The sequence below is a fragment of the Bidens hawaiensis genome, unplaced genomic scaffold (assembly GCF_021521415.1).
Source record: "Bidens hawaiensis isolate Kalapana, Puna unplaced genomic scaffold, B.hawaiensis_p1.1 tig00047450_1, whole genome shotgun sequence".
NCBI classification, from domain to species: domain Eukaryota; kingdom Viridiplantae; phylum Streptophyta; class Magnoliopsida; order Asterales; family Asteraceae; genus Bidens; species Bidens hawaiensis.
Window position 1 is genome coordinate 42,570 of NW_027506034.1, and position 22,680 is coordinate 65,249.

Consider the following 22,680-nt stretch of genomic DNA (forward strand, 5'->3'; position numbering starts at 1 on the left):
GATACTCCCCTTTTTGCAGATATTGATTTTATTGATCAGTAATAATAATGTCATAAATTTTCATGTAGTATACACAACAATCATAATTTCTTTATATTCATTTTATCAATTAACATTAACCTATTTTTGAGTTCATTTGCCTAGTGATACAAAAAGACGATACCAAATAGTTTATCTTTTTATTTATTTATAGCTTGAATTGATACGTCATTTCCTTATTATTTATCCTAATAGGACAGTAATGTGTGCATCGGGTTACTTGCATATAACATGGATATTTACAGATCACGGACATCAGAAAAAATGAAAAAAGATGATTGATAGAACAACAGAATATATAGGAAACTCAAAATTTTCTATTATGGATACATATATATCCTTAACATACTAAAGCGACTCCTATTATTGGTGTCAAACAATAGCGATTCATACAAGCTAAATCCTCTAATCGATAATTAGGCCAAAAAAAGAACTTTAATTTAATTAATTCATTTTTTTATGTCAAAATTTTCACTTTCATCCAAAAATTGACTCCAGTTTTTTTATCTTGTTCTCCTTGCAAAATAATTGATTTCTATGCACATTATTTTGATTCTTTAAATTGAAAAAAATTAGAATTCTCAATTCTCTACGACGTCTAGACGATAAATTTTTTTCAGGAACAAGCAAATTAGAATTCTTTTTGTCTCTATTTAGAGTTTTTCTTTTATGTCTTGGAATGGATTCATCAAAATGATTCTTAGCAACATTTTGGGGGTTTCGGTATCTTTGATTACTTTGGTGCTTACTTTTATGAACCAATGAAATACCTATGATTTGATACATAAAAAACTGTCTATCATTTTTTACTGATAGACGGGAGGTTCCATAATCAAAATTCCCTTTTTTGTTAATTGTGTAAGATTTAAACGTCTCCTCATTATATCCAGATTCATTTCTTTCATTTGAATATAGGATATAGTAATATTTCTTACATTTATGAAGCTAACCAGGAGACCGTATATCTGGATATTATTCCTCATTTTTTGATTCAATTGATTCAAACGTCCAGTCCATCTTAATTGCAAAGGAAAATCTCCTTTAAATAATATGTTTAGTTTTTCAATTGATTCTAAAAAAGATTTTTTAATATTGTTTTGATTCTTTAATTCAAAATATTGTTTTGAATTGGATGTGTTAAAATTTAAAAATCCTCACCCTCCTCTTGCTTTCCCTATCTATTTTGATTTTCACTAAAATTTGAATTTCTATTCAAATTAAATAGAAGTAAGTTGCTTGGATAAACCAAGGTTTCTCTTTATATTTATGATAAAGTATCACAAGCTCTGGAAAGAAAAAAATTTTCGGATTTGATATGAGGCGATTTAAGATTAATAATTTTTCATTCATTCCCATCCAATCAAAAAAGACCTTTTTGTAATTGATTTCGGAATTTGAATCGATCGGAAGATAAAAAAGACCATTATTATGAATTTTATCCCCTATTTTGTTCTGGTCCTTATTAGGTTTAACCTAAATATTTTTATTCAATTTCCAACCCAAATATTTTATATCTTTATTTTTTTCCATATATATATAATTGCTTTTTCCTAGATCATTCTTGATAGGAATATTTTTTAGTATGTTAACAATTTTTTCTTTCTTTCTGGTTGAATTTTCTTGTTTCTTATTTGTTTCTAATGATAATCTATAAATATAGGCCTTCTTTTTAGTTTCAGAATAAATATATTTATATGATAAACAATCATATCTATAGTTTTTTTAAAAATTATCTTCTTTATTTGGTAATAAATAGACTTTCGAGTTTTTTTTTTTGTAATCAAATAATGGGTCTTTTTCATAGGAATACCATTTCTTTAGATCCTTATTTTGAGACGTCTGGAATTTCTTTTTTCCATTTCGCCCTTTTTGTGGGACTAATCTAGACCATGTAATCTGAGATAAATCGTGTTGATAATGACCTCTTAACCAGTTTTTCCAGGGATTCATTCTATAATTTGGAAGTTGATTATATGTTACTTCGGAATCAAATATTCCTTGTCTTCAAAAAAAAATCCTTTATTCCATTTTTAAGAAAAAAAGCGGTCCATTATACTGAAGTAGATTTGAACTTATTGAAGTGAATAACCTGGGTTTGTGATAATTTGAAAAATATATATTTTTGTGACAAGTAAGATAAATAAAAAAAATATGTGACTTCCCCTTACTATTTCTAAGATTATCAAAAGCCTTTTTTATATTGATAGTCGAAATAAAGTCCATTTTATTTTATTTTCTTGATTTGTTTCGTTATTGTCAATGTATTTCTTAATAATTTTTTTTGTTGATTCCATAAAAAGTTGTAGAGCGATTCTGCGCATATTAATGATACATAGAAAGATATCTATGTATATCTTTTCAAAGAAAAATTGAATTGATAATTCAATATTTTTTATTTTGAATATTTTCCAAATTTTTAGCCGTGATTTTCCATTATTCTTTTTTTTTTCGTTATTTCTATTTGATTTATGATTATGTTTCTTTCATCAATTCTATGTTTCATTTCTACTTCTGCCTGTGAATAATTTGTGAAACCTGTAGATCGATTTTGACTAAGTGATTCATGAATTATCGGATTGCTTATTATAGAATCCTTTTCTATTTCAATTTCATTTGATTTGTATATTTCTCGCGGTATAAATAATGGAATTTTCTTTCCTTTTAAAAGTTCTTTTAGTATTTGTTTTACAAAATATTAATCCTTTTTTTTTTATTTTTTTAAAGCTCTTCGAACTCTAAAATTAAATTTTCTTATTTTGTCTTTATAGCCTATATCTTTCAAAATTGGTTCAAAAAAGGAAGGCGTTTTTCGCGGAGGACCAAAAGGATATTCCGTTTCCATTCCAAAAACTGTTAAAAAACAAGAATCAAAATCATTTTGTTGCTTTTGATCTCTATCAGAGAGTCGTAGCTTAGATTTGTGCCAAGGTTTCAAACGAAAAGGATATAGGATTTTGATTTGAAAACCTTCGCTGAACCAATTTTTAGGAAATTCTGTTTTGGAAAATTGAAGACCATTATAGCTACACTTTAGATAAATTTCTCCATTCCAATCTTGGAAATCCTCGTACCATTCCGGAGATTGTCTCAATAAAATACAGCCGATATTCTTGGCTATTATTAATAAGGGCAATTTAATATATCTTCTAAAAATTGATTGAGCTAGTAACAGAATACTTCTTGATTTTTGTGCTTATGGAATGTTCTCCCAGAATTCTATTGCGTCTTCATGGTCGTTTTTTTTATTTGGAATTGTTGATTTAAAATCTCGAATTCTGACTCTTTGCCCGATCAATCTCTAATGTAAAAAAAAGTTTCATTAGGTCAGATATAGGAAAAGGAAAATCTTCCGTTTTTCCCAAAAAAAGTGGGGAATGGGGATTTCCTTGAGACGGTCCCCAAATAACCATTTTACGCCTTTGAATACGGCTAGAGGTTTTGATTAAGGCTCAACGAAAATCTGATTCTTCCAAATAACTTATAAAACCTGAATCTCTATTAAATTTTTTATAAAGATTAAAATTCTTGAAATTAGATTTCTTAAAACTTCGTGTGGAACGAGTTAAAAATGCTATATGTTTAAATTTTCTTGTTCGAAAAGCTGGTGATCCAGCCTTGCATTATGCCTTGTTCTTTTCGGCGTTTTATAAAATATTGTTCCAACTCGTTGATTAATTTGTATGACCATCGAGGGAGTTTTTTACCTATTTCGTTTATTTCAATATATTTTTTTTCACGTTTAGGGTTAGTTAGAATTGCGTTCAATGAAAACTTTAACCTATTATTTGAATCGATCTTGACTTGTTTTTTTCTGATATTTCGATTTTCTGTTCATTTTCTGGAGAATTAGGATAGGGAAGAAGGATACCATGAATTTTATTTAGTTCAGCTGTTTCTGTGCAATTTTCTATCGAAGTTTCATTTATGATTGAAGAAGAAAAAATTTCTTCATTCTTCCACGATGCATCCCATTCAAAAAGGGATCATACATTTTCACTAGGCAATTTTTTTTGTTTTTCGTCTCAGCATTAGACAATCTAGTCTTTGTTTCAAGTATATTTAGAAAAAAAATATTGTCTCTAAGGCCTCAATTCTATTTATCAATTCATTATTTAAGTTGTTATTTTTATCTTGATTGGTATAAAGCCACTCGGCGTATAGTTCATCAGAGGAGATATTTTCTAATGTAAACAACGATATTCTTCTTGCTAGTATTTCCCTAAAAGTTGACAAACTCGAAGGCTGGCATGTATAAAAAAAATATTGTGAGGCTTCTTTCTTACAGAGCCTTTCAATTTTTTATTTATCTTTCTTATTTATCGTAATGGACGAGTCCATCGGTTATAATCGAAAAAAAAAAGTAAGAATAGGTTTTTCAAAAAAAAAGTATTTTTCTTCATTTTTCTTCTTTTTTTCAAGTATTTTGAACTTCAAATTTTCTTGATTCCCATACATATAATCAACTTCTTCTTCTATTTTGTCGAGCTCGTTCAGTTTATCACTAAAAATAGGTGACGGTATTCTGCCTAAATAGTAGACACAGGTAACTAATAATAAAATACTAAAGATACCAGCCATCTTTTTTTTTTAATTCTAACTTTTTAAATTCTGACACAAGGTATTTATTAGATCGAATGTAGTTCCGAATAGATCGATTTTGCCGTATCCAAACTAATAGCAATCCAATCCATTTCATGAATAAAATGTGACCAATTATCCAACAAAACTACTTGTTAAAAATAAAAACTTGCTGTTGCATCGATACATAAAAATGTTGACTAATCTCGCTAACATTGAACTTGGTAAAATGAAATGATTCAATAATTGAAAAATGAGATTATTCAGGAATACACATTGAATGCTAAGATTACGCATTGAATTTCTGGTAGTAGATCCATAATAAAAGAAGTTTTTGTGATTATTGCAGAAGAAATGAAACAAAAGATACGGTAGAGCTAGGACAGTTATTGTATGAGGTCTACTCAGTGCTAGATGTAGAGGCGCATAATAGATCGATATGAACATTATGAGTTGTCCCCTAATAAAACCAGTTGTTGCTGATACCCTCTTCTCAACTCCTTCTTCTCTTTCTTCCATAACGTGAGCTCGGAGAAGAAAGAGATATGAGGGTTCTATGGAGAATGTGGTCAGAAATCCATAATAGAGTCCGACCACAACGACCAAATTGATTATCTTCATGCATAAGGATACTAGATTACCTAGTAGAAAAGATTTCAAAATCATCACAAACCTCCCTTTTTTTTTCTATTGCAATTTCTGGATTATTATATGATGATTTTGAAACTTTCCATATATAGAAAAGAAATAGAAAGAGATAGACTAGAAATGACATCTGTTATGTGAATGACACCAAAAGTATATTAAATGAATGAAATTGGGATATGGATGGAATATAATGAAATAGAGCCACTTTTAGGTTCCTTATGAAATGAGGCATGGAGGGGAGCCACTACGAAGAAGTTCCGGGAGTTATGAAGGAAGCTTCGAGCTCATATTGGTCATGGGTTGAGAACGAGAATGGAACTCTATGAGATCGAATCTCCTGTTGTTCCTCAGTAGCTCAGTGGTAGAGCGGTCGGCTGTTAACCGATTGGTCGTAGGTTCGAATCCTACTTGAGGAGATTTGAAAATCGCCGTCGACAGCCCAGTGTAGGTCCGGGATACTCCTTTGTTCCATAGCCCTGGGGCTATTTACAACTATCCAATTAAGAATTCTCAGATGTACTAGTACTATATATATATATATATTCATTCATATAGAATATTTTTATAACTTATTGATTGGCTTGATAAAATAGAAAACTGCACATGTGACATCTACGTGTCATCCCATGTGTAGACCCTAGAATAATGTTATGTTGAAAAATCATTTTGCTTTATTAGTATAGTTAGATAAGTAAACTTAACAGAACATGTTATGGACGACAAATTTATTTCAAAAACTCGTCGTCTGTGAGAGTTGAATTCAAGACTTCCCCCTCCCAAACCCACATGTTTAATACGCATTACCTTTTTTTCGAACATCCAACAAATCCTTGGATTGAGCTATTGGCTAAATTCATCAAATCGAGATACACTCGTCCAAATAGGGAAATCACAATATGGGAACGAGATAAAAGGGTATAAAATGTATATGACGTGCGAGATAACTTGTTTTTCAATGAATATTTATCATATGAAAGTTTCTTAAAAGAATATTCATTTTACGATAAAACTAATAAAAACAATAAATAAGACAGATCATTGTCATCTTGAGGCGTCATAACAAAGCAAAAAAAAATTGTAAAATGTAATTTTATAGGGAATAAAATGGTACCTTTGTTAGAACGTGCCTATTCATTATGAAAATATGGTTAAATAGCTACAATAAATAATAATTTAATTAACACCAAAAGGGAGCATAAATTAGATGTGCCCTCAATGATAAAGCACTTACTTTACTAGTGAGAGGTAGAGGGATCAAAACTCACTATCATCAATTTATATAAGAGATATGAGGGGGTTCGAGTCCTGATTTCACCCGGTTTTACCGGCTCCTCGCTGTCGAGCCATTTGGCGGGCTTGGGGGTCGGGTTTTATCCGAGGAATCCCTCAATAGGTGGACCGCTAGGGGCCCCGTCCGTCCGGATTCGTTGCCGGCTCGGGCTACCTTTAGTCATTAGAAGCCGCGTGCGAAGTACCCGACGTTTTTTTTTATAGTCGTCTAGAAAAACACCAAAAGCGAGCCATATTATAAAGGAGATACGAATATACAAATTCCAAATGACCAGGTAAATGGAGTGGTTCAAAGTATAAATAAAGCTAATTAATCTTGATTATGTGATGTAAGAAGAAACTCCCAACTGGATGCGTCAATGTCTAATAGATGGAGTTTACAGAGACAATTATCGGCAGGCAGAAAGTGGGAAATTTGTCAAGAACCCCCCTGTCTGTGACTCATACATGAATGAAAACCCTTTCTTTGGGTCCACTGTAATTTAAATGGCTGCTTAATCTGCTTTGCTCCGCTTGTAATCTCTCTCCCTCTCTTTCTCTATATGTATATCTGCACATATGATTTTATAGGATAAAGCTGTCATCTTTCTTCATTTGGAGACTTTCTTGATGTCTCTTGTGGACTGAGCATGCATTATTTTGTGATGCGGGTATAGGTTTATTTGATTGGTTGCTTGTTCTTAAGGCTGTTTTGAACTTGCCCACAACCTGTTTGATGTTTTGCTTCAGTAAGTTTCTTTTTTTTTTTTCACTTAAAACTTTAATGCTAGTTGGTCTCTGAATATCAATTTGTGAATTTACTACCCAGCATATTGCTCAAACTTAGCTGCTATCATCTATCTTGCTCAAAACATTACTTCATTGCTATTAATATTATCAAATCAATCCGTGCCTCTTTCATATTATAATAGTGTATTATTTGGTGTTTGATTATACAGAAACTGAGATTCTTTTATGCTATTTTGCATATCAGGGTGTGTGAGAGTGTGAGACCGGCCTTTTTTAAGAAAAAAATGGCTAATAGTTTGGTTTGGGCGCTGGTGATTTTGGTGGCTAATTTCAGTGGATGTTTCACTGAAGGAGCTAATAATTCCACCTTCTCTAAAAGACCAGATGTCGTATCTATCGCGTCTATCTTGACATTCGATTCCATCATTGGGAAGGTAGCAAAAATCGCTTTAGAGGCTGCAATTGAAGATGTTAATTCGGATCCAACTATGCTTAATGGAACCAAGCTGAAAATCGCTCTTCATGACTCAAATTACAGTGCATTTCAGAGCATGATGGCAGGTAAATTTTGTATAGCTTTGCTATGAATTATGAAATCTTGATTAAAATATTGTGGTTTTTGATCTGTTTATAATATTATTAACAGCTTTACAAGTCATGGAGACAGATGCAGTGGCCTTAATTGGCCCTCAAACTTCGGTTTTAGCTCACGTGATTTCCCATGTGACAAATGAGCTTAAAACGCCCTTATTATCTTTCACGGCCACTGATCCTACGTTATCATCACTTCAATATCCATTTTTCGTTCGCACAACTCACAGTGATCTTTACCAAATGGCTGCCATTGCAGACATAGTCAGATACTATGAATGGAGACAAGTTATTGCAATTTACATAGATGATGATCATGGGAGAAATGGGATTATTTCATTAGGTGATCAATTAGCAGCTAGAGGATGTAGGATTTCCCATAAAGCACCTGTTAAACCATTTGCCACAAAAACTGATATTAGCAATGTTTTGGTTCAAGTTGCTTTAATGGAGTCAAGGGTTATTGTTGTCCACACTTATGCTAATTGGGAATTAGATATACTTCAAGTGGCTAAAAATCTTGAAATGCTGGATAATGGGTATGTTTGGATTGCTACAAATTGGCTCTCTACGGTTATTGATGTTAGTTCTCCGCTTCCTTCAAACACAATTGAAGTTACGCAAGGGTTTATTACATTAAAAGCATACACAAAAGATTCAAAACTCAGAAGAAAGTTCGCTTCCGAGTGGCAAAACTTGATCACACTTGGATTAAGTACTTGTTGTTTATATGCATATGATACCGTTTATCTACTTGCTCGTGCACTTGATGCTTATTTTGATAAAGGTGGAAACGTTTCATTCTCAAAAGATGTTAAGTTAAAAGGGTTAAAAGGAGAAATCTTGAATCTTGATTCTCTAAGTATCTTTGATGGAGGACATTTATTGCTTCAAGACATCTTAAACGTTAAAATGAAAGGCTTAACGGGTGCTATTGAGTTTAATTCTGATAAAGATCTCGTCTTTCCTGCATTTGAAGTTCTTAATGTGATTGGTACCGGAGTTAGGAAAATCGGGTATTGGTCAAACGTTTCGGGTTTGTCAACTATGCCTCCAGAAACAGTCAACAAGAAACCACCTCAGCAATTGCAGCCTGTGATTTGGCCTGGTCAAATAGTCAAAAAACCGCGTGGATGGGTTTTCCCTGAGAATGGAAAGCAGTTGAAAATTGGTGTTCCAAGAAGAGTTAGTTTTCAAGAATTTGTGGGACAATCAAAGAACAATGATGCTTTTAAAGGATACTGTATTGATGTTTTTACAGCTGCTGTAAACTTACTTCCATATGCTGTTCCTTATAAATTTCAATCTTACGGAGATGGTATCAAGAACCCTAGCAACACCAAACTTGTGAGCTCGATAAACGATGGAGTGAGTTCTTTTTCTTCTAGTTGCTTATATTATTATTGAAACTATGTACCTTTTATTATTATAAATGTTTGTCACCTCTAAACTAAAAAAGATTCAGAGTGTTGTAAGCCAACATGATTTTAGATAGACTTTCTTGTTAAGTGTTATTGAAATGTAATAAATTTAATGCAGGTTTACGATGCTGCGGTGGGAGATATTGCTATAACTACTAATCGGACACGATTAGCAGATTTTTCACAACCATTTATTGAATCTGGTCTGGTTGTAGTGGTGCCAGTTAGGCGGTCAAACTCTAGTACCTGGGCTTTTCTTAGACCGTTTTCTCCTTTAATGTGGTGCGTCTCGGGAGTCTTTTTCATAATTGTGGGAGCTGTTGTATGGATTCTAGAACATCGTATCAATGACGAGTTTCGTGGGCCCCCCAAAAAACAGATTGTTACTGTTCTATGGTAAGTGTCTTTTTGACTTTGTTCTAAAGATTACATAAATTGTTGCATGTTGTTCTTGAATCACTTCTTTTTGCAGGTTTAGCTTTTCAACATTGTTTTCCTCCCACAGTAAGAGTCCTTTCTTTATTTTCAGAAAGAAAAAAATATTCTTTTTTGACTTAATAATCATCGTCTCCAAAATGGAATAAATTGTTGTATGATCTTGATCATGGTTTATGCAGGAGAGAACACGTTAAGCACTCTTGGTCGCATGGTTTTAATTCTATGGTTATTTGTGGTTTTGATAATAAACTCAAGCTACACTGCTAGTTTGACTTCAATCTTGACCGTTCAAAAACTGTATTCGCCTATTAAAGGAATTGATAGTTTGATGGCAAGCAAGGAGCCCATTGGGTACCAAGAAAATTCATTTGTGCGAAATTATCTTATAGCTGAATATGGTATTCATGAATCTCGGTTAATTCCTCTTTCATTGCCTCAAGACTTTGAAAAAGCTTTGAGAGATGGTCCCAAAAATGGCGGTGTTGCTGCAGTTATTGATGAACGTGCATATGTTGAACTCTTTCTTTCAACCCGTTGCAATTTCAGCATTGTTGGTCAAGAGTTTACCAAAAATGGATGGGGATTTGTAAGTATAAAGTTTTCATTGGTACATTATGTTTAAGCAATTAGCTTTCAAAAGAATTGGTCTTGCAAAAATGTGAAAAATGAAACATTTTTTGCACGACACGTGGAAATGTAAAAGCAAAAACAAACTTTATGAAATAAAATTCAAATATGATGGCCTAGAAAGTTAACCACACCTTATTATTTCCTAACTTTGACTTTCTTAGTCAAAGACATTGGTTTCAAATTCATCTGATCACGCAAAAGTTAATATATTTCATGAAAATTAACTAGCACATATAGATGATATATTGTGGTTTTGCTTATAGTTAGTCTTTCATCACCTTTTTGTTATTGGTAGCTTTTTTTCTTATATATCGATAGTTCCGTATATTTGTCTGTTTTGTGTCTTGGAGCCAAGGGTCTCTTTGGAGTCTGGAAGCAGCCTCTCTATCCTCAGGGATAGAGGTAAGGCTTGTCTACATCCCACCCGCCGCAGACCCTATCAATAGCTAGTTATTTGTGGGATTTACTTGGTATGGTTGTTGTATTTTGGCTTTGCTTATCAAGAGTCAATATTTGACTTCTTATGAGGCCTTCTAACTTTCACAATCATGGTCAAACATTTCGACTTCAATCCTAAAATCTTTCTTTGTTTGACCTATCTCATATCAAATTTATAATCCTTACTTCTAAGATTGACCTTTATAGCCAAAAATGCGAGTTTAAACTTCAGTTTTTCCACAAATTTATACTTTTCCTGAAGCATATCAAATTTAAATCTTGGACCTTGAAAGTCTTACATTCTCTTTCTACTCAGAAAGATTTGAATTCAAAGTCAGTCTTAACACTCTCCAATCTTATTTTGTGACAGGCCTTCCCACGGGACTCTCCTTTAGCAGTCGATGTGTCAACAGCTATTCTAAAACTATCAGAAAGCGGTGAGCTACAACGGATCCATGACAAATGGTTGATGAGAAGCGCGTGCAGCTCACAAGGAACAAAATTTGAAGTTGACCAACTTGAATTAACTAGCTTTCGAGGCCTATTCATAATATGTGGATTAGTTTGTTTTCTTGCGCTTATCATATACACTATACTAATTATACAACAATTTTACAAGCATTATCCAATGCTTTCTGAGTCGAGCGGGAGAAGTGTCAGATCGGGACCTCTTCAAACGTTTGTTTCGTTTGTTGATGAAAAAGAAGAGACGATAAGAGCCCGGTCAAAGAGAAAATATTCAGAAGGGGATTCAAGCAGGACTAATGTGGATAATGCATCAAGTCAGAATTACAAATGCAGCAGGTTAGATTTGTCATTGAACTGCAAATGATTAAAATGTTGTATTATTTGGTTCATACAGTAATTTGACTTTTTTAAGCTATAGCAAGTTAACCTAAGGTTACTGCATTTTGATTAATGCCAAGTTATAGAAATACAAACCCTAGAGAGATTAGTTTATATGTATAGAGGATTCACATTAAGTTACATTAACATGGTCTTATTTGTTTAAGTCTCTTAAGGTCTTTAACGAACGAGGGATTAACAATCAACTAACTGTCGGTTAGTTGTTAAGTCGTTAATCTCATTTCACTTTTGAATTAATCATTACTTTCTTTATGAAGTTCTCTTCCAAAATCGTTCTCTAATACGTGCTAATTATATGTAAAAAGTAAAAGGTGTACGGAAAACTATGGGTCAGGCATGAAAATGCATATAACTTTGCATGTGGTGTTATTGTATCGCACCTATTAGACTTTAAACACTTGTCACATAGCAAACTTTAACTTACTATTGATTAAAAGAAGTGTAAAATCAAACACATTCTTATGGCATATTGTATCAAAATTATGGGCAAGTTGAATGTTCATTGTTCAAATGAGAATAATTAGGAACAAAATGAATCACTTTTTATAACCCTTAATTTATATCCGATATCTTTTTTTTTTTTTCGTGTTCTCTCTATGAATCATGACTTCATTTATCGTTTCATGATCATAACCTATAAAAGTAATTTATTTAATTTCTAATTATTTAGTAGTTAACAATTGTGATTATGTCACATTATTATATTCATATGTGGATTTTACACATTGTACAAATTTGTTGTATTGTATGTGTGCTTTTTGATTGAGTCCTGGGTTACATTCTTTCCAAAATGGTAGACTATATCAACAAATGTGACCCGGATTATAACACTAGAAACTCTATCTTGGTCGCACATTTGTGAATCACTAAGGGTGCGTTTGGTTCATAGAATGTTTAGGAATTGGAATTGGAATTGGAATTTGAACGGAAATGGAATTTGAATTGGAATTCATTGGAATTTCTTAAAAATCCAATGTGTGTTTGGTTGTATGTTTGGTAATGGAATTGGAATGGAGAAATGTTTTAAAAAGACAAAATTGCCCCTTCCAAACAACATGTATTACCCACCATCATCCCATCTTTATTTTTTGGTAAGGCAACAGCCACCTGCAACTTGCCTTAAGCCATTGCCGGCGACCACTTTTAGCCATCTCCGGCAACCACCTTCAGCCATCTCCGGCCACAACCTGCCTCTCTCTTTCTCACTTCAATCTCTCCCTTTCTTTTCTCTCATTTCAACTTGTTTAATCTCATAAGTTACTGGGTTATGAAAACCTAGATCTGAAACATGTGATCCGTCCACCATAGGTGGATGCAAGCTTCACCCGCCCATCTCCAGCAACCAGTGGCAATCAAAATCGGTCAAGGAAAATCCGAGCTTTCGGTGGTTCATATCTGGCCGAAAATGTTATAGCCGGAAAAAACGAAGGGAATGGCGGCGATGCTCAGGTAACGTTATAGCCCGAAAAACGTGGTTAAACGTCACCGGAATTAGGTTTGGTCGTGGTGGCCGGAGATAAAGTTGGCCGGTGGAGATTAGGAAACCATGGATATTTTGGTAATGTTGCAAACATTCCATGGATTATTCAACTTTCCATCCAGATGTTGAGGGATTTTGAATTCCATTATTTGGAGGATTTAGTTGGAATTGAAATCAAATTCCAAAGTCTTTATTAGCCAACCAAACAAGTTAAGGAATGGAATTTAAATTCCAATGAAATCCCAAGGATTCCATCCAACCAAACAGGCCCTAAAACTACTAGAATATGAATGATTGTATAATGACTATGAATGATTGTATAAGTATGTTGAAGTCTATGTTAGCAATAAACACTTTTAAACATTTTATAATCCAAACTTCTCATTAACTAAATAACTCAAATTACAAACTTGTTCGTAATGGATATACAAACAAATGACATAAAAAAGCATATTAAGTTAGATCTATATGCCAAAGACATAGCATATGACAATGTTGCCATTGATATATGATCTTAAAAGGGTCACACACTAATTTACGCATTTAAAATAGACGTATTAGATCATCCACTCTGACCTTTATGTTTGCCCACATGAATGTGGCCCCAAAAAGGGTTCCATTGGGGCGTTAGTTCGTGAGTGTAATGCTTGTCTCCAAGGGCATGGATGGACCAGGCACGGATGTAGAAGGTTGGGAGGGGGAAAATTCCACATAGGTCGTCAAAATCAGTTTTCGAATTAAATTTAACCTAATATGGGCGCATATGAGATTAAGACGGGGGACAATTTTGTTACTTGGTGGGGGCAACAAATCTGCAATAAATGTAGACTTTTTGATATTGTAAAGTATAATTTTGCGTTTCAAGTTATAGTTACCGAATATAATTTACTTATATTACTCAAGTTTTAATTTGGCTGTTTAGGTTTTATATTTTTATTTTTGTTAGTTTCAAGTTGTTATTTGTATTAATTTGTTTGTTTATAAACAAAAAAAAACAAACACTATTTTTCTTGACCCATTATGACTCAATCCAATCCTCCTATCTCACCCACCAAAAATTTTTGTATCCGTCGCTGGGACGATGCCACGATGATGGTTTACGACTAGAAATTCAAATATATATTTTTCTGTAAACCCCATTACACATTGTACAATTTTGATTGTTTTATTATTTTAATTATGTTCACACCTCAAATTCCCACACAAAGCACTAATAATAAAATCCCACGTATGTCGTTTATCGATACACCCAATATACCAACAGCTAATGTATATGGTTTTTTGTTTTCAACGGCAACTAATGTATATGATGATATGGAAAACATTGCCAATGCATAAGACTAGTTATGACTATATCTATGGTTTGCTTAATTATTTAATGGTTATATAATTTGTGAGAAGGTTTGTAGGGTTTAAGAGAATATTAGTATTTCTTTTATTTCTTTTAAGGTTTACTAAATTCAAATGTGACACGCAATATTTTCTTAACGGGTTTGTATATAGAGGGGTGTTTGAAATTTCTTATTTTACCTTATTATTGAAAAAGTTAATAAGTCACAACATTATGACTTATTAACTTACCCTCTTACAACATAAGCAATCTCAAACCCCCTAAATCATAATATACATTAAAGAACAAGCACTATCAAGTAGTTAGACACTCAAAGTACAAACATCAAAACGAAAAACGACAATTACTCAAAATTGAAACTACACCATTGACTCCAATCGATAGAATGTGTCTAAAAATAAAGTTGCTTCAATGTTGTTAGAGATCAAATCATTACGTGCTCTAAAAATACACCAACATAAAATCCGACATACCGCTTGAAAAATCCTCTTTTTAACTCGATCACTTGAAATAAACTTGTGAAGAAACAAGATATCTTTAACCGAGAAAACAAAAACATGCTATACTTTACACCATTGACCAATGATAACACATACAGCATTCGCCTAGCTGCATTCAATAAACAAATGCCCTACATTTCCTTCACACCCCCCGCAAATCAAACAAATAATCAATCAAATTTGCACCTTTCTTTTACGCAACGCTATGCAAGTCAATATGCTAACATTTCCAACCCGCTAATTAAATACGCTTAGGTAGCGTTTGGTATACAGGAATAACAATAGGAATTGAATGATTCATCACGTGGGAATGAAAAAAGTGGTGTTTGGTTGCTCAATGGAATGGAATCATTCATTACCTATGGAATCTCATTTCATCAAAATCATTCCTTCTCACCCCCCTTCTTTTTTTTATTCCATTCCTCCTTCACCCTACTTTCTCAACAATACTACCACCTAACAACCACCACCACTACCATTGGCACCACCACCAACTCCGCCGACACCACCGCCGCCGCCGCCACCACCGCCACCATTGTAGGGTTTTTTTTTTGGGTCAAAAAGTATTTTAAGATATGGGTGTTTTTATTATTTTTATTTCATTTCTATAATTTTTTTGGATACCAAACAATAAAAATTAATAATTGATTTCATTCATATAGGTTAACCAAACAAGACAAATGAACGGTAGTATTCCATTTCATTCCATTACCTCAACCAAATATACATTTTTAACTTTTAACAAAATCCAGTTATTCCTACCCATATACAAAAAAAAAAAAAAAAATTAAATTAATTTTGACTAAATTCAAAATATGTTGATTAACCCTATATTGGACCTAAAATGTTATCGTCTTGAAAAATAACAACACAAATCAACAAAATCAGAGGGATTTGAATAACCTCAACAAAAAATCAAAACCGCCGCCATTAAAGCACAATTGAAGCTCAACCCATCAATTCTTCTTCATCTTCAATACCCAGATCACTTGATTAATTAATTAATTAATTACCATCAATAACCATGCTACAAAGCAAGTCATTCGTCCGGAAAACCAAACAGGGCAAAGTTGTTAAAGTAAGCTAAGCCCTCTTGTTTTTAAAAACAAAACCCTAGTTCCTGTTTGTGTATAAATTAATGTGCTTTATGAACCCAGGTGGTTAGAGAACATTATCTTAGAGATGACATATACTGTGGAGCTTTCTTTTGTCAAGCTTGTGGCACGAAAGACGCTCGCTTCACTTCACCTGAATCCACAATTCTTGTTCTTGATACTAATGTTGTTCTCAACCAGGTTAAAGTCATGAGCTTTTGTTTAATACTTCATTTTCTGGTTGTTGATAGCTGATTAAAGTACATGTCTCTACATGCTTATAAAATTTGGCTTGCCCTATAATGACACCAGGTCCCATCTATACGACTCGTGTATAGATGGCAATGTGTCAGGAGACGGTGACCAGTAAAATATTAACTTCTCTAGAATTATTAAACGGGTTAACAGGTCGTGTTCGAGTTAATCAGTTTTAAGAAAACGGGTCGTGTAAGTCGACCCAAAACCTATATTTTTTTCGTGCCGGTTTCCGGCTGTGTTTTGGGTCATGTCCGGAATTGGCGCCCCTAAGTAAAATATACAAGTCATATAGAACTATTTAGGTCATATAGGCACCTATACGAGTCAGATAGCCTTATACAAGTCTAATATTTATTATTTTTATGTTTTACAATTGAAAGAAGTGTATCTTTTTATTTTTATATGATAACCGGGCTACGTCCTCAGGAGTAGAACAAGGCAAGAATCTTGGAAAACATGCAAAACTAGGTGTTTATACGAGTTGAATAGGCCTGAGGCTCTATATGAGACACCAGGCCTATACGCCTCATATAGGCGTACATAACAGAGTAGGTTTGACACCTTTGTACCTATATACCTTGTATATGCCGATACAAGACGTATAGGCCCTGACAGGCTGGTGTCCGGGAAATGGGGCTGGTGTCCATCTCCCTAAAATTTTACCTTTTATGTATTTTAGATTGATTTACTGGAGAATCCTGCAATTGATGATGTGGTGGTGCTTTCTGTGGTGCTGGATGAGGTTAAGAACAAGAATGTTGCGGTTTATAACCGACTGAGGGCTTTATGTAGCAGTACTTTAAGGAGATTCTTTGTTTTTTCTAATGAACACCACAAGTAAGCTGCTAATTTTTCGCATCGTTGCTTAATATATTATCCCAAAATATGTTGTGATTTTCACGGATTTTATTGTACGTCTGGATGTTTCACTTTCTTTTCATGTTAAGCCTTATAGTATTGAATATTAGAACATATATTATCCTTACACTGCATTCTCGGGTTTAAAATATAAGGAAAAGAAATGATAAGATTGGATAAGAGAAGAAAGGAAAAGAAATTATATACTTAAAAGACATTCTCGAGTTAAATAAAAGAAAAGAAAAGAAAGTGTTAATTACATTCTTGAGTTAAATAGGAATGAAAAGATAAAAAAAAAAATTATAACTTTACAATTATGCCCTCATTATTTAGTTAGATAGGAAGGAAAAGATGGGTAAATTAGTAATATATAAACTTTTCCTTCACAATCCGGCCATATTTGGCAGGAAAGTTTTGGAGGAAAAAAGGCCTAAATTTTCTTTCCATTCTCTTTCTTTTCTTTTAATAAAAAAACTTAAGAATGAAACATGAAAAATTTTCTTATCTTTTCTTTTCCAAACCCTTAAATAAAAAACTCAAGAATGCAGTGTTAGGGTTTATCAGTATTAAGCTCCTGAGTCCAGTTTACAACTCTATATATTGTAATATTTTATTTAATGGAATGCAATTAAGTCTTTTACCCTCTCATATTGAACAATCATATGAACATGCTGTTTAATTCTCAATGTACCCGCCTGTTTATGTTTATGATCGTACATTGTATATGAAGGGATACATATGTGAAGGCTATGGCAGGCGAGAGTCCGAATGATCGCAATGACAGAGGTTAGTTATCTTTATATTTTTCTAGTATAACTATATTTGATCTTACCATATGATGGAAAATGAATAATAGAAATTGCTAATATCAAATCTTGTTAAGATTCAAAGATCAAAGTCAGAAACCAAAGTTTTATTTTTTTGGAATTAACTCTTTTGATTCTTTTTCAGCTATTAGAGTTGCAGCCCAGTGGTACCAGAACCATCTTGGTGGTCCCACAAGAATTTTAATGGTCACAAATGACAGGGAGAATAAGAGAAAGGCCACTGAAGAGGGGATACCTGCAGATACAGTGGAGTCATATGTGAAATCACTTGGTCAACCAGCCCTTCTTGACTTGCTTGTTCAACCTAGCACAGCTGAGGATATGGAAATTGAAGATTTGAGGCCTTCAAAAAAGAAAGCTATATATACTGAGGTATTATTGTATTAATGATCAAAATTACAAGTATGCCATTAGTGGTTTTATTGTACCTACTTTATTCACATTTTTGCAATATTATTTACTGGTCCAGCTTCCATGTCAGAGATTACATCTGGAATGAGATGTGGAATATACCATCAAGGAAAGCTTCGCGTTAACCGTTATAATCCGTTTGAAGCATATGTTGGAAGTGAGAGTATTGGTGATGAAATAATAATATCTGGGAGGGGAAATATGAATAGAGCTTTTGATGGAGATGTAGTTGCTGTTGAACTTTTGCCTCAAGATCAATGGCATAATGAATCATCTCTTCACATAGCCGAGGAAGGTATTTAACTTCAGAATAATAGAGTTAATAATGCCGTTCAGAAAAAAAAAAGTAGAGTTAATAATGGCATTATCCGTTTGTTAATTTCTCTTTTAAATTGTGTGCCAGATGATGAAGAAGATGATGGGGTCCATCTAGCACCGAACAGTGCTGACGATGCTCCCAGAGTAGCCAACTTAGCACAAGGATCTTCTGAGAATGTGAACAGTTCACCTTCTCGTCCTTCTGGGTGTGTTGTTGGCATTATAAAGCGGAACTGGCATGCGTAAGTTATCTTAAATAATACATATAATTCCTGTTACATTTGATTTGGTTTTAACTTGACATCGTGTTTTACAGTTATTGTGGATCTTTGGAGCCGATGCCTATGCCAGCTGGCAATGCTGGTATTGCTCATGCTCTATTTGTCTCCAGGGATCGAAGATTCCCTAAGATACGAATCCAAACTCGCCAGCTCGGGAATCTTCTTGACAAAAGAATTATTGTTGCGGTTGATTCTTGGGACTGCCAATCTAGATACCCTTCTGGTCATTACGTACGCAAGATAGGAGATATCGGGGACCGGGAAACTGAAACAGAGGTAAATTATATTTATAGTATTTTCACTTATTAAACACACATTTGATTTTATATTTTTGGTGCAGGTTGTGCTAATAGAAAATGATATAGATGCAAGACCGTTTTCTTCACAAGTGTTGGCGTGTCTGCCACCTTTACCATGGTCCGTGTCATCGGAAGATTTGTCAAATCCTATTAGACAGGACTTGCGTCATTTACGCATATTTAGTGTGGATCCACCAGGTAATATAAAAGATGACATTTTTATTTTTAATTAATCTATGGCTAAATTTATATAGTGTTGCATAAGAAATAAGTTTTCTGGTTGGTACAGGGTGCAAGGATATTGATGATGCGCTGCATTGTACTTCACTTCCCAACGGGAACTATGAAGTTGGAGTTCGTATCCTTGAATCATTTTTTATTTATTGAATGTTCAGACAACGCTGATTAGTTAATTACTAATTAGTGAGTTTGTGTCCTTTACTTTGGTTGATAAGATATTGCTGATGTCACAAATTTTGTTCACCCCGGGACACCCCTTGATAGTGAAGCTACACAAAGAGGAACTTCTACTTATCTTGTTGAACGCCGTATTGACATGCTTCCTAAACCTCTTACAGAAGGTATCAAATACACACACAGTGAATTTTCAAGACAATATTGAATTATTAGTTTCTTGACTTGTTTACTAAAATATATTTTGCAGATATATGTTCTCTTCGGGCTGATGTGGAGAGGCTTGCGTTTTCTGTTATTTGGGTATGATTAAATTTGTGTTTGTGCGCATGCCACAGAACTACTGGTATGAACCAAGTTGACATTGTTTTTTATAATATTTATAGGAAATGACTCCCGAAGCACATGTTATATCTACCAGATATACAAAGAGTGTGATAAAGTCATGTGCTGCTTTGTCTTATGTTGAAGCTCAAGCAAGGATGGATGACAGGTGCATGAAAAGCTGATTAGATAATTTTTTTTACTTGATTTGCTGTATTACTTGGTTTATTATTTCTGATATTTTTTTCAACTAATGATGTAACCTTTTCTTTTCTTGCTTTCAGTCGCCTGATGGATCCAGTAACCGTGGATTTGCGGAATATGAATGCTTTAGCAAAGGTATGCAATTGGTGTTATCTTTTCAGTTTTCATCATAAATTATGAGCTTTTGTCACCTGGTCAGGGGCCTGTGTAAGTAAAATGGCACTGCATTTCGATACAACATAAACTCTTTTAAGAGTGTATGTTCTGGTTATCACAGCAAGTCAATGAGCTAATAATTAGAACAAATTTTTAACACTACTATTGGTGCATCTGGCTTGTAGGTAATGAGGCAAAGACGTATAGACAGAGGGGCCATAACTCTTGCTTCTGCAGAAGTCAAATTTCAAATTGACACCGAGACTCATGATCCTCTTGATGTTGGTAAGTTTCTTCTCTTGTATTGTAAATTTGTAATTGTCATATTTATATTAAGTCAAAAAAAGTTGTTATATGTGATTTTTATTTTTATGTATTGTTTTCTGTAGGCATGTATCAAATCCGGGAAGCAAACCAAATGGTTGAAGAGTTTATGCTTGCTGCTAACGTTTCAGTTGCTGAACAAATCCTTAAGAAGTTCCCTCAGTGCTCACTATTAAGGTTCGTTGCTGATTCATATGTTGGTTGCCACATGTTTCATATGCTCATTCAAAGTTTTATAAATTTATTTACAGGCGAAACCGCCACATGTTTCAATGCTCGTTCTGTCTTTTTAAGTTATATAAATTTATTTACAGGCGACATCCTAGTCCAACCAAAGAAATGCTTGAACCTTTGTTACGCACTGCTGCTGCTATTGGCCTAGATTTAGATGTATCATCATCCAAAGCACTTGCTGACTCACTTGACTGTGCTGTGGTTAGTTTTGTCTTCCAAACTTTTAACACCAAATGCACCAAATTAAATTGTCAAATCATTACAAAACTTTGTTTACTGTTTTTTAGTAATTATTATTGTGTATGAAATGTTTCAGGGTAACGATCCATACTTCAACAAGTTAATCCGTATTCTAGCAACAAGGTGTATGACACAGGTTGGTATACTTAATTGCTTCATCTTTATTTTATTTATTTATCTGGGATGTTCTTTTCATTTATAAATGTTTATTTCAGGCCGTTTACTTCTGTAGTGGTGATCTTAGCCCTCCAGAGTTTCACCATTATGGTCTTGCTGCACCTCTTTATACTCATTTCACTTCACCAATTAGAAGATATGCAGGTAACTGAAATTTAGGGGTCGACGCACACACACACGGGTGGATGGTGTTATTTTGTATGAGATCTAACCACCATAATAATGGTTGCAGATGTGATAGTGCACAGGTTGCTTGCTGCATCTTTAGACATATACAAGCTTCCACCCATATTCCAGGACAGACCACAACTCACTAGCATTGCCGACAGTAAGACATCTAAATATGCACAACTCGCTGGCATTGCTCACAGTTTGTTTTTAGATATTTTTTTTAAGTGATTCATTTGATGTTTTTTACCAGATCTAAATTACCGGCATAGGAATGCTCAGATGGCAAGTCGCTCATCTATCGAACTCCATACTATTATATTTTTCAGAAAAAGGTATTTAACATAGAATCCTTTTAAAATACAAGTATACCACTCTTTGAAAAAAAATCATGATCATCATTCTTTTTTCTTTTTCTATTGTCTTGCAGGCCTACTGATACTGAAGCCAGAATAGTGAAAATAAGAGCGAATGGATTTATTGTTTTCGTGCCAAAGTATGACTTTTGACTTCTAGAATGCTTAGCTTGATATTGACGTACTTTGACTTTTTAATGTCAAGTGAACTGAATTCTTATTCACATATTGTAGGTATGGTATTGAAGGCCCGGTGCACTTAACAATGAGAGGTGCCAAAGGAGGGGGAGAATGGGTGGTTGATGAGCAGAAGCAGGTGATTAAAAAGATTGACGGGTCGGTTTCTTATGGTGTACTGCAGTCTGTAAAGATTCATATGGAGGTTGTTGAACCCCAACCCAACCGCCCTAAACTACAGCTCACTCTCATTTAAATTGTAAGATTATCAACTGATATTATGTTAGATGAATTTTAAAGACTGGTTTATTCTTTTTATATTATATACGTTCTTTTTCAGATGGTGTTTTTTTGGTGCTTTTTAAATACCGTTATTTTTCGTGTGAACTGTATTGTTGACCGGATCCTACCTGTGTACCATATTTAATGATCCATTTTGTGTTGATATTTTAGACATCCGCTTCATTTATATTATGATTTTTGGTTATCATCTATGACACTGATCAAGCAACCCATGGTTTTTTATATTGCCGTCGAGTATAAGCCGTAAAGCAAACTGT

General features: G+C 33.7%; 2 protein-coding genes, 1 non-coding gene and 1 pseudogene across 3 annotated transcripts; 3 read left to right on the top strand and 1 right to left on the bottom strand.

Annotated features, from left to right (window-relative positions):
* Positions 1-359: 359 nt before the first annotated feature.
* Positions 360-2,604, bottom strand: LOC143616450 (protein TIC 214 pseudogene; annotated as a pseudogene).
* A 3,005-nt stretch (positions 2,605-5,609) lies between these two features.
* On the top strand, positions 5,610-5,681 carry TRNAN-GUU (transfer RNA asparagine (anticodon GUU)). The gene has a single exon. It is a non-coding gene; the product is annotated as a tRNA-Asn (tRNA).
* Positions 5,682-7,487: 1,806 nt separating this feature from the next.
* On the top strand, positions 7,488-11,723 carry LOC143616448 (glutamate receptor 3.6-like). The gene is made up of 6 exons (XM_077089272.1): positions 7,488-7,845; positions 7,931-9,243; positions 9,415-9,692; positions 9,769-9,800; positions 9,914-10,320; positions 11,173-11,723. The coding sequence occupies exons 1-6, from the start codon at positions 7,569-7,571 to the stop codon at positions 11,632-11,634; spliced, it is 2,769 nt and encodes a 922-aa protein (XP_076945387.1). The 5' UTR covers positions 7,488-7,568; the 3' UTR covers positions 11,635-11,723.
* A 4,277-nt stretch (positions 11,724-16,000) lies between these two features.
* Positions 16,001-22,435, top strand: LOC143616449 (exosome complex exonuclease RRP44 homolog A-like). Its single transcript, XM_077089273.1, has 23 exons — positions 16,001-16,078; positions 16,158-16,295; positions 17,032-17,189; positions 17,941-17,996; positions 18,162-18,411; positions 18,499-18,743; positions 18,852-19,008; positions 19,083-19,323; positions 19,388-19,544; positions 19,636-19,704; positions 19,802-19,927; positions 20,011-20,063; positions 20,147-20,253; positions 20,369-20,423; positions 20,630-20,729; positions 20,834-20,945; positions 21,083-21,203; positions 21,319-21,378; positions 21,458-21,563; positions 21,652-21,747; positions 21,841-21,922; positions 22,018-22,083; positions 22,178-22,435. The coding sequence occupies exons 1-23, from the start codon at positions 16,025-16,027 to the stop codon at positions 22,374-22,376; spliced, it is 2,808 nt and encodes a 935-aa protein (XP_076945388.1). The 5' UTR covers positions 16,001-16,024; the 3' UTR covers positions 22,377-22,435.
* The last annotated feature ends 245 nt before the right edge of the window (positions 22,436-22,680 follow it).